This window comes from Carcharhinus amblyrhynchos, chromosome 4, assembly GCF_965287045.1.
Source record: "Carcharhinus amblyrhynchos chromosome 4, sCarAmb.v2.hapA, whole genome shotgun sequence".
Classification (NCBI taxonomy): Eukaryota; Metazoa; Chordata; class Chondrichthyes; order Carcharhiniformes; family Carcharhinidae; genus Carcharhinus; species Carcharhinus amblyrhynchos.
Genome location: NC_137327.1, coordinates 59,555,754 through 59,568,519, shown reverse-complemented (window position 1 = coordinate 59,568,519; position 12,766 = coordinate 59,555,754). Strand labels below are relative to the sequence as shown.

General features: G+C 45.4%; 1 protein-coding gene across 1 annotated transcript in view; it reads right to left on the bottom strand.

Moving 5' to 3' along the window:
- The window catches only part of vac14 (vac14 homolog (S. cerevisiae)), a 347,166-nt gene that overhangs the window by 187,124 nt on the left and 147,276 nt on the right, over positions 1 to 12,766 (bottom strand). The window contains exon 14 of the mRNA XM_080187225.1: positions 2,464 to 2,617. Coding sequence (XP_080043351.1) covers positions 2,464 to 2,617 — 154 coding nt within the window. The remainder of the gene's footprint in view (positions 1 to 2,463; positions 2,618 to 12,766) is intronic.

The window sequence follows — 12,766 nt, the reverse complement described above, 5'->3', positions numbered from 1 at the left end:
GGAGACTAACAAACAGGAGAGACAACAATTTAGGAGTGGGGTGGGGGAGGATTAGTGAGACCACTGTAGCACAAATTTAGGCTTTGATTAGGTAGATATAAATCAAGCCAGAAAGCACAGTCCCACACAACTAGCTGGATAATGAAGGAGACACTGGAGGGTAGACTGCAGAGTTGTGGGTGAGTAATAGTTTGATGCTAGAGGGTTGGAGGATGGGAGGCCACTAGGAGACTTCCTGCTGGAACAAATGTTTGTTGAGAAGGGCTGTTGATAACTCTGTGGCTATGCAAGCACTTTCAGAAAAGCAAAGGAGTAAACTCAAGGAGCAGGAAGGAGAATTTGGCTGCATTTTGCCCAGACAGGGACTCTGCCCAATGCTATCAGCTTACTTTCACTGCACGCAATGTCATTTTAAACTGCTTATTGTTAACAAAAGGGGTGCCTCACTGGCTTAGTCAACATAGAAGCATAAAGAGCGAAGAAACATCTCAACTGAAGCGGAAACAGTGCAGCAAAAACATGGAGTTAAAAATCCCCAGGGAAAACAAGTCAGTCATTCTGGATAAATTCTGACTCAATCAGTGCTTAAATAGAGATGCGAGGTGTGTTGGGGAAAGCACCAATTTGGTGGACTGTAGATGAAAAATGCCAAGAGACCTTTCCTAAAATATTATTTCCATTCTCACATTTGCCAGCAACAACCTGAGCCATGATGTTCAGAGTGAAATATCAAGAAAAATCACTCAAGGTCTGTGTGAATTACTCTCAGTTCAGAGTGAAGCATCTAAGCTAAATGTGAGCTGCAGGATCATCTACCTGAAGCCAAATGAGATCATAAAGGAAAGGGAAGTTGCAGAATACCAATTCTATACTTTAAAAAAAATTGCCTGAAGGTGTTCAGCTAGAATGAGAAAGCAAAAGGCACATAGGAAGAGGAAACCCTTGATCCTGTCATTCAATGAGATTACAGCTGATCTGTATCTAAATTCCATCTACCTGCCTTGGTTATGCAACCCTCAACGCTTTCACCTAACAAAATCTATCAATCTCAATATTACAATTTACAATAGACCCCTAGCTTCATCAGCTATTTGGGGAGTTACCAGACTAGTGTTCCCCTTTGCATAAACAAGTGGTTCCGATATCATCCCTCAATTTTAAGGTCAAACTCCCTGGCTCAAGGTGAAATAGTTTCTTTTCATCAACCCTGTCAATTCTTTTAATTATCAGAAACATCTAAGTCGACACACTTATCTCAATTAGATCATCCCTTAATCTTCTAGACTCAAGGGAATATAAGCTGGTTCTCACAGCCCCAGTACTATTCTGGTGATGAGGGGATTATGGATGACAGAGATCCGTATTTCAGTCCTGCTTTTTTCCTTCATTCTGTGGCACAGGCTATTTCCTGGTAAGTGGGCATTCAAGTGACTTCCCTCCTTGCCTCCAACACAAATCAAGAACCATATGGAGTAGATATAACTGACTGTAGGTGACTCTCCTCATCCTCGGGAAGGGCCTGGTTTCTGTTTGCTGCCTGCTTGCTGTCTGACCGCATGGCTGGAGGTAGGAGTATGACTTGCAGCCACACTATTCAGTTCAACCAAGTGTTCACAGAGATGATCCCAGCAATCTAATGGACAATATGAAGACTTTCCACTCCTATCCATCACTGGCAGCTTAAGGGGTTATATAACTTCCACATTTACATGACTGAGATTCCTTACAGACTGAACCTAGAAGTTGATTTTAAGATTCACAAATCAGATACTCAAACAGGATGAAAAAGGTAAAACTGCAATTAGCCTCCTTTGCAAGATGACAGATAAACCAGGGCATTCTAGTCTACAGCTGCTGCATCAGAGTCAACACAGCACAGGATAAGGCCAATCAGCCTACTTACTGTACCCTTGTCAGCTCTTTAGAGAACTATCCAATTAGTCGCAATCGTCCACTCTTTTCCCAAAGCCTTGTAACTACACTGATCTAAACTGTGCTTCAATCTCCAGTCTTTACTGATCTTTGCTTCAAATGCTGGTGATTGAACAAATGGTCTTGTTGGTCCTTCAGCTACCAAAATCCTACAAATCCTCACTAAACCTCTACCACTCTATCCTCCTTTAAAATGCTCAATACCAAATTTTTGGTCACTTGTTCTAACATGGCCTCACATGACAATGTCAAACCTTATCTGATAGCTCTCCTGTGAAGCATCTTGGGATGGTTTACTACATTAGAGACACAACTACAAATTTAAGTTACTGTCATTCGAAAAACTGCACTAATAAATAGTCTTGAAATTACAACTATTTGGATGACATTTCATGCAAAGAGCGTAATATTTTAGCTAAAAGGCATTCCCTTTGCTATATTTTCTTTGGGTTTGCGACCATGGGCCCAGGTTTCTGAGCTGACTTTATCTGGGACTCTGAAGCATTAGATATTAACCGACTTGGTACTTACTGGAAGAGCTCAATGGCGTGGAGGAAGAAACAGGAATGTGCAACTCTGATTGGCTACTTTGGGCGCTGATACTCTCATACGAATCCTGTCCTTCTGTCTGCCCCGCTGGGGAGGATGCGATTTCTGCCAGCACCTCCAAGTCTTTCAAGATCACCTGGAACCACAAATCAATGCTGCCCTTAAGAAATTAACAGAATCAAACAGTGAAGTATATTCCAGCATTGCACAACAGGTTCAGTGCCATCCTGGCCCAATTTTTTTTACTGGAAGAGGGAGAAAGGAAACAAAGCACCACAGATAGACAACCATGACTAAGAATGCATTGGAGTAATATTCTAAGAGTGGTTATACGTGGATTAGTGTGGATAGGGGACTGGCTGTCAAATAGGAGGCAGAGAGTGGGGGTTAATGGGTGCTATTCGGATTGGCGGTTGGTGACTAGTGGAGTGCCCCAGGGGTCGGTGCTGGGGCCTCAGCTATTTACCATTTATATAGATGATCTGGAGGAGGGAACCAAGTGTATGGTGTCAAAATTTGCTGATGACACCAAGATTGGTGGAACGGCAAATTGTGCGGAGGGTGTGGAAAGTCTGCAGAGGGATCTAGATAGGCCGGGCGAATGGGCCAGGAACTGGCAAATGGAATTTAATGTTGGCAAGTGTGAAGTTGTCCACTTTGGTAGGAATTATGGTAGGAAGGACTATTACTTACATGGCGAAAAACTGCAGCATGCGACGGTGCAGAGGGACCTCGGGGTCCTTGTGCATAAGTCGCAAAAACCCAGCCTGCAGGTGCAGCAGGTGGTCAGGAAGGCGAATGGGATGCTGGCCTTCATAGCGAGGGGGATTGAATATAAAAGTAGGGAGGTCTTGCTGCAACTGTACAGGGCACTGGTGAGGCCACAGCTGGAGTACTGTGTGCAGTTTTGGTCGCCGCACTTATGCAAGGATATTTTGGCCTTGGAGGGAGTGCAGAGGAGGTTTACTAGGCTGATACCGGAGTTGAGGGGGTTGAACTATGAGGAGAGGCTGAATAAACTAGGCTTGTACTTGTTAGAGTTCAGAAGAATGAGGGGAGATCTCATTGAGACATATAAGATGATGAATGGGAGAGATAGGATAGAGGTGGAGAGGCTCTTCCTGCTCAGAAAGGACAGTAGGACTAGAGGGCACAGCCTCAAGATAAGGGGGGGCAGTTTAGAAGGGAGTTGAGGAGGAACTTCTTCACTCAAAAGGGTGGTGAATCTCTGGAATTCTCTGCCCGTTGAAGTGGTAGAGGCTGCCTCGCTAAATATATTTAAGACACGGGTAGATAGGTTTTTGATAGGCAAGGGGATTAAGAGTTATGGGGAGAAGGCGGGAAAGTGGAACTAAGCCCCGACAGATCAGCCATGATCTTATTGAATGGCGGGGCAGGCTCGAAGGGCTAGATGGCCTACTCCTGCTCCTATTTCTTATGTTCTTATACAAAGTACAAGTTACATCAAACAGCTAAGTAGCATTTATCCATTATTCAATGTTTAGTTCAATAGCATTTCTCGATCCACACTGTTCACTCTTGCTTTTCTGAGCATAGTAAAAAGTCTGACAAGACCAGGTTTCAGTCCAACCAATTTATTTGAAAGTAAATTCACTAGCTTTCAGGTTAGCCCCTTCGTCAGGTGAATGGAGAGTTCTGGCCTCAGACAGAGCATATAAAGCACAGACAGTTTACAGATTACTGATTAGAACGCGAATCTCTACACCTAACCTGCTGTTCAAGTCTTAAAGTGGCTGACAGTGTGAGTGGAAGGAGCACTGATCACAGGTTAAAGAGATGTGTATTGCCTCCAGACAGTACAGTGAGTGACGTTTTGCAAACCCAGGTAAGTCACGGGGGTTACAGATAGTGCGATATGAACCCAAGATCCCTGTTGAGACCGTCCTCACGTGTGCGGAACTTGGATATCAGGCTCTGCTCAGCGACTCTGCGCTGTCGTGTGTCGTGAAGGCCGCCTTGGAGAATGCTTACCCGAAGGTCAGAGGCTGAATGCCCATGACCACTGAAGTGTTCGCCAACAGGAAGGGAACAATCACCAGGCAAGACTGTTCCCTCAACAGGGATCTTGGATTCATGTCGCACTATCTGTAACCCCCATGACTTGTCTGGGTTTGCAAAACTTCACTCACTGTACTGTCTGGAGACAATACACATCTCTTTAACCTGTGATCAGTGCTCCTTCCACACACATTGTTAGCCACTTTAAGACTTGAACAGCGGGTTAGGTGTAAAGATTCGCATTCTAATCAGTAATCTGTAAACTGTCTGTGCTTTATATGCTCTGTCTGAGGCCAGAACTCTCCATTCACCTGACGAAGGGGCTAACCCGAAAGCTAGTGAATTTACTATCAAATAAATTGGTTGGACTGAAACCTGGTCTTGTCAGACTTTTTACTGTGTTTACCCCAGTCCAACGCTGGCATATCCACATCATTTTCTGAGCACAGCAGCTGATATTAGAATACAGTCCCACAGTACTGGATTGCAAAGTTTGCTGAGATTTGGACAGGCTGGGGACGGACCCTGCTGGTCTGATTAGTGCAGTTACACATTTCCTTTACCAAATAGCAAATGATAAAGCTCTTGTGTTTGTTTACAGCAGTTTTTGATGACAGACTTTAGGCTCCTGCAGTCAAAACATTTACTTGATAAAGTGCTTCACCACCACATTGCAGGCTGGGTTTTATTTAGTACAAAACTACAGGTTAACAAAAGGTCCTTCATAAAAGTTGAGACATAGACAAATTCAACGATTACAAGAAACACATGGATAACCCTGAAACATGTGAAAACCATTAACTACATGGGCCTTTTGATTGAAGCTGTAGATATAACTAACATTCTTTTGCCGGTTCTGGACGGAAAAACCTGAGAAACCAAAGCTTGGGAGAGAATACAAAATTTTGAGGGATAAAACTGATGATTCCTTGATGACTCTCTTACTCAAGCAGATTATCTGCAACTTTGGTGTTATATTTGACTATTATGAGCTTCTGACCATACTCGGACTGTGCCATCATTATGACTGCCTATTTCCACCCCGATAGCATTGTCTGAATACAACAGCTTCAGCTGACCCAATGTTAAATCTCTCACCCATGTCTTTGTTATTTTATGACTTATTTATTCAAAAATACTTTGGGCCCATCCAAGTTCCACTCTGTATAACAAAGGCAGAAAATGCTGAATAAGCTCAGCAAGTCTGACAGCATCTGTAAAGAGACATCTCTGAACATTTTGAAAAGTTAACTCTTTTCTCTTTCGATGATGCTGTTAGATCTGCTGAGATTTTCCAGTATTTTGTGATTTTGTTTCCACAGTAATTTGCTTTTATTCTATTCTCTGTAAACTGTAAACTTGAGGCCATCCAAAATTCTGCCACCCACGTCCTAACTTGCACCAAGTTGGTTCACCAATCACCCCGATCATGCTGAATAACAATTGCTCCTGGTTAAGCACCACCTCAATATGCAAACTTTCATTCTTGATTTCAAACCCCTCTGAGGCCTTTTTAAAAAATCCTTCCATGGGATGTAGGCAAGGCCAGCATTTAATGCCCATTTCTAATTGCCAATGAGAAGGTAGTGATGAGCTGATTTCTTGAACTTTCAGGTGGTGGCATTCCTATGCAATTGCTGCCCTTATTCTTCAAGGCTGTAGTGGTCAAGAGATTGGAAGCTGATGCTGAAGGAACGTTGGTGAGTTGTTACACAGCATCTTCTTAGAATTTCAGAATCTCTACAGTACAGAAAGAGGCCATTTGGCCCATCGCGTCTGCACCAACCACAATCCCACCCAAGCACTACCCCCCATATTCCTACATATTTACCCACTAATCCCTCTAACCTATGCATCTCAGGACACTACGGGCAATTTTAGCATGGCCAATCAACCTAACCCGCACATCTTTGGACTGTGGGAGGAAACCAGAGCACCCAGACGAAACTCACGCAGACATGCTCATTGTTCTCCGGAGCAGTGTACCTGGTGGCTGTGGTGAGTTGTTGATTTTCTTTGGAACTTCTCTATTTCCGGTTCGCGGGGTTTTTGTTTGTTTTTTATTACCGTAGCGGAAATTAGATGAGGGGGTAGTTGGGAAAGGAGAGCGGGGGGTATAAAAAGGCAATAGTAAACAGCTGGCAGCATCGGGAGCAGGCAGCAGAGTGAGGTGGCAGCAGAGTGAGAGCTATAAGGGCTTTGGCGAGAGCAGGCTTAGGCAAGGTGAGTTACTGGTTCCATCTTTCCTGTGTTCCATTTCTGTGTTCATAATTCCAAGGTTGGTCAGGTAAATGGCAGGGTCTATGGGGAGAAGCTTCAGCAGTGTTAGGTGCCATATGTGGGAGTTCCTGGAGACAACACGTCTCCCGAAGGTCCACATCTGCATCAAGTGTTTAGAGCTGCAGCATCCGAGAGCCTGGGTCAGGCAATTAGAACTGCGTTTAGAGGATGTATTTCTGGTCAGGGAGAATGAGGCAATAATGGATATGAACCACGGTCAAGTGGAGATCCCAGGGCCGGAGGGGGGAACGGGTGAGTAATTGTTAGGAAGGGGAAAAAGAAAGAGAGTCCTAGTCCAAAGACTACCCCAGCGGTCCCCCAAAAGGCATCAACAGGGGTACAGAAGGTAAGACAGGAGGACCAGAATGCCTCAGAGGGAAGGAAGGGGGTTGGCAATGAGATAGTGGTGGGGGATGGCAGGGTTAAAGGAATAGATAGGCGGTTCTGTGGACAAAAGCGTGACTCCAGGATGGTAGTCTGCTTCCCTGGAGCAGGGGTACAGGACGTTTCAGAGAGGATAGAGGGAATTTTGAAGGGTGAAGGGACCCAGGCTGACGTAATTGTACACATAGGAGAGAAGGACGTAGGAAGGAAGAGCAGGGGGATGTATGTAGGCAATTCAGGGAGTTGGGGGCCAAGCTGAAGAGCAGGGCCTCCAGGGTGGCATTCTCTGGGCTGCTGCCTAGTAACAGCAGGGCTAGGAATAATGAGATCCTACAGCTGAATGCGTGGCTGAGGGATTGGTGCAAGGCAGAGGGCTTTACTTTTGTCGATCACTGGGAAGTATTTGTGAGAGAAGGGCATGTGTACAGGAGGGATGGGGAACATTTGAATGGGAAGGGGACAAATATCTTAGCTGGGAGGTTAGCTGGAGTGTTTCGGCAGGGGATGAGACTGATAACTGAGTAGGCACTGGGATTGGGAGCGAGTTGGGGACAGGGTAGTTTGGTTGAGAGGAAAATTATCTGGGGGAAGAGGATCCGAGTGGGCCTGGAGTTTTGGATTGTGTCTGTTTTAATGCGAGGAGTGTAACGGGTAAAACGGATGAGCTTAAGGCCTTAATGTTCGTGAGGAATTTAGATGTGGTGGCAGTGACGGAGACGTGGTTAAAGGAAGGGCAGGACTGGCAGCTAAATATTCCTGGGTATAAGTGTTTTAGGCATGACAGAGGAGGCTTGAAGAGAGGTGGTGGGGTGGCGTTGTTAGTTAAGGAGCACATCACAGCGGTGCACAGGGAGGATAATACAGAGGAGTTAGGGATTGAGTCGCTGTGGGTGGAGTTGAGGAATAGGAAGGGAGCGATTACTATGGTAAGGGTGTACTATAGGCCACCCAACAGCCCACAGGCAGTGGAAGGAGGCATATGTAAAGACATTTTGGATAGGTGCGGAAAGAATAGGATTGTTGAAGTGGGAGATTTTAATCTTCCTGGAGTGGATTGGAAGGTGCCTAGAGCTGGGGGTTCGGATGGGGAGGAATTTGTAGAACGTGTGCTGGAAGGGTCCTTGGAGCAGTATGTAACTAGCCCGACTAGGGAGGGGGCTATGCTGGATTTAGTTTTGGGTAATGAGCTGGGTCAGGTGGTTGAGGTTGCAGTGGGTGAACATGTGGCTAACAGCGACCACAAGTCTGTCTACTTTAGGATAATAATGGAAAAAGATGAGTGCTGTCCGAAGGGGAGGGTGCTAAACTGGGGGAAGGCAAGTTACAGCCAGATGAGGCATGAGCTGATGGATACTGATTGGGAGAGGTTGTTCGCGGGTAAGTCCACGTTTGGCAAGTTGGAGGCTTCCAAGGGAAAACTGAAAAGGTTGCAGGAAAGACATGTGCTGGTTAAGAGGAAGGATAAGGTAGGATTAGAAAGCCGTGGATTACAGGGGATATTGAGAACTTGGTCAGGAAGAAGTGAGAGGCATATGTTAGGTCTAAGCAACTGGGAACGGAGAGAGCACTGGAGGAATATAAAGAGCTCAAAAGGGGAGTTAGAAGGGCAAAAAGAGGTCATGAAATGGCTTTGGCTGATAGGATTAAGGAAAATCCAAAGGCATTTTACTCTTATATTAGGAACAAAAGGGTGGTTAGAGGGAAAATCAGTCCTCTTAGGGACAAAGGAGGGGGACTGTGCTTAGAGTCTGAGGGAATGGGGGAGATCCTGAATGAATACTTTGCGTCAGTATTCACGAAGGAGAGGGGCTTGGTGTCTTGTACTGTCTTGGAGGGAGCTGTAGACTAGTTGAAAGAAATATCCATTACAAGGGAGGAAGCGTTAGGGTTTTTAGGCAGCATAAAATCTGATAAAGCTCCGGGGCCTGATGGCATTTATCCCAGGCTGCTTAGGGAGGTGAGAGATGAAATTGCTGGGCCTCTGACGCAAATCTTTGTCTCTTCTTTGGACACAGGTGAGGTCCCAGAGGACTGGAGGATAGCTAATGTAGTACCGCTGTTTAAAAAGGGTAGTAGGGATAACCCTGGTAATTATAGGCCGGTGAGTTTGATGTCAGTGGTAGGAAAGTTGTTGGAAAAAATTCTTAGGGATAGGATGTATACGAATTTGGAGCGTTGCAATCTGATTAGGGATATGCAGCATGGCTTTGTTAAGGGGAGGTCTTGCCTTACGAATCTGGTAGAATTTTTTGAGGAGGTGACAAAAACGGTCGACGAAGGACGAGCCGTTGATGTCGTCTATATGGATTTCAGTAAGGCGTTTGACAAAGTCCCTCACGGTAGGTTGGTTGAAAAGGTTAAGGCTCATGGGATACAGGGACAGGTATCTAGATGGATTGAAAACTGGCTAGGTAACAGGAGGCAGAGAGTAGTAGTGGAAGGGTCCTTTTCTAGCTGGAGGTCTGTCACCAGTGGTGTGCCGCAGGGCTCAGTACTGGGACCTCTTCTATTCGTAATACATATAAATGACTTGGAAGAGGGCATATGTGGTGTGATCAGCATGTTTGCAGATGACACAAAGACGGCAGGATTGGCAGACAGTGAGGAGGAGTGTCAGGCAACACAGCAGGATATAGATAGGCTGGTATATTGGGCAGATGGAATTTAATCCAGATAAATGCGAAGGTGATGCATTTTGGAAGGAATAATGTAGAGGGGAGTTACATGATAAAGGGTAGACCTATTAAGAGTATAGAAATGCAGAGGGACCTGAGGGTGCAAGTGCACAAGTCTTTGAAGGTGGCAACACAGGTGGAGAAGGTTGCGAAGAAAGCTTATGGTATGCTAGCCTTTACAGGAAGGAGTATAGAGTACAAGAGCTGGCGTCTAATGCTACAGTTGTACAGAACGTTGGTTAGACCGCATTTGGAGTACTGCGTCCAGTTCTGGTCACCTTACTACCGGAAGGACGTGGAGACCCTGGAGAGAGTGCAGAGGAGGTTTACCAGGATGCTGCCTGGTATGGAAGGACTGGGTTATGAGGAAAGATTGGCCAAATTGGGGCTGTTTTCCTTAGAAAGATGGAGATTGAGGGGGGATCTAATAGAGGTGTATAAGATAATGAAGGGTATAGGTAGAGTAAACAGTGGCAGGCTTTTTGCTAGATTGGAGACAAATATCACAAACGGCCACGGGCTTAAGGTGAGGGGGGCTAGAGGGAGGTTTTTCACACAGAGGGTCATGGGGGTATGGAATGCACTGCCAAGTAAGGTGGTGGAGGCAGGCACACTGGACTTGTTTAAGGTTTACTTGGACACATGAGCGAAATAGGGATGGAGGGTTATAGGAGACGGTTTTAAATAAGGATCAGAGTCTCGGGACGTTCCTAGAAATCAACTGTTACATGTGTTGATGTTTTTCTCTTTTACTCCACAGGTGCGTTGGTCCACCTTGTTGTCTAACGAGGGGCATACACATGGTGGGTCATGCGTGGGCTGCTCTTGGATGTTTCGAGAGTAGCCTAGTACTTCGTGTAGTTTGTGTACACTTAAAACTGGACCAGCAGATGGGCACCACGACAGCTCACTGACTATCACTGTTTGCTGTGCAGATACATGGATTTGGGCCAGTGTCTGTGGGAGTTTGCGCATTCTCCTTATGGTTGCGTGGGTTTCCTCCGGGTGCTCTGGTTTCCTCCCACACCCCAAGGATGTGCTCTTAGGCTGACTGGTGTAACAAACCATCCCTAAATTATTCTCCCCTTAATCTGGTTTCCAATGCTGGTACCATAAGCATAGACATGGGTCAAGGGTGGAAGAGGAAAGACACATTGTTAAGATGGTGGTGCGGGCTTGTTGGGCCTGTTTCCCCTGCTGTGTTGTCCTTTGTTCAATGAGGACGAAGTGCAAACTCCACACAGACAGTGACACAAGCCGGGAATTGGACCCAGGTCCCTGGAGCTGTGACCACTGTGCTACCGTGCCACCCACTATAACATTCGTAGTATCTACAATCTTGTAAATGGTACACACGCCTATCACTGTATATCAGTAATGGAAGGAATGAACATTTGTTGATGGGGTGCCAATCAAGCAGGCTGCTTTGTCATGGATGGTGTTTAGCTTCTTGCGTGCTGTTGGAGCTACATCATCCAGGTGAGTGGAGATTATTCCATCAAACTCCCGAATTTGATTTTGATTTGATTTATTATTGTCACATGTATTAACATAGTGAAAAATGTTGCTTCTTGCGCAGTATACAGACAAAGGTTTGTGCCTTGTATATGGTGGACAGGTTTTGGGGAGTCAAGAGATGAGTTACTAACTGCAGAATCCCCAGTCTCTGGGTAGCGATGGTATTTGATGGAATCAGAAATGATAATGCCACTGAACGTCAGGGGATGATGATTGGATTCTCCCCTGTTGAGATGGCCAATGTCTCACGTCAATGTCTGGCACCAATGTTACTTGCCACTTATCAGCCCAAGCCTAAATATTGTTCAAGTCTTGCCTCATATTGGCAAGCCTGTTTCTATATTTAAGGAATCACGAATGGTGCTGATCATTGTGCAATTATTAGCAAACATCTCTGATTTTGATCTTATGTAGCAGAGACGGTCATTGATGAAGCAGTTGAAGATGGATGGGGCTAGGACACTACTCTGAGGAACTCCTGCAGCAATGTCCTGGAACCAAGATGATTGACCTCCAACCGCCATCTTCCTCCAACCAGTGGAGACTTTCCTATGACTTCTATTAATTTCAAGTTTGCAAGGGCTCCTTGATGCCACACTTAGTCAAATGTTGCCTCAATGTCAACACTGAGGCAACAACGGCAGTCACTCTCACTTCACCCCTGGAATTCAGCTCTTTTTACATTTGGACCAAGATTGCAAGGCTAGGAGCTGAATGGTCCTGGCAGAATCCAAACTGAGTGTCCATAAGCAGTCATTGCTGTGTAAAAGCTGCTTGATAGCACTGTCAGGGCCACCTTCCATCACTTTGTTGATAATTGCAGGGATGTGGACAGGCCGGTAATTGTGGACAGAATATTCTTGGGCAATTTTCCACTTTGCCAAGTAAATGCCAGTGGTGTAGCTGTACTGGAACAGCTTGGCCTCAGGGGTGCAGCAAGTTCTGTGTTCAGCACTATTGTCCGGATGTTGTCAGCAACCGTAGCCTGCGCAATTTCTTCGTCCCTCTCGATCTATGTAATCTCCTTCAGCTCCACATCCCTCCAGGGCAGCTGTGCTCCTCTAATCCCAGCCTCTTGAGCATCCCTGATTTTCATTGCTCCATCATTTGCAGCTGTCCTTTCAGCTACCAAAGCTGTAGTTTTGAAAATCCTGTGAAAACCTCCTATTCCTTCCTCCTCTCTCTCCACTGAAAATCTTTTAAATTTGCACCTTTGGCCAAGTTTTTTGGTTATCAATATATTGGTGTGGTTTGGTGTCAAATTTTGTTTTATAATGCTCCAGAAGGGCCTATGGACAATACAGATCATTGCTGTTGAGCATCACGCAAGATGCAGGGGCATATTCCCTCAGAAAACGTTTCACAATTATACTCAAAATTACCGTTGTACATTTTAAAACCTATTCATA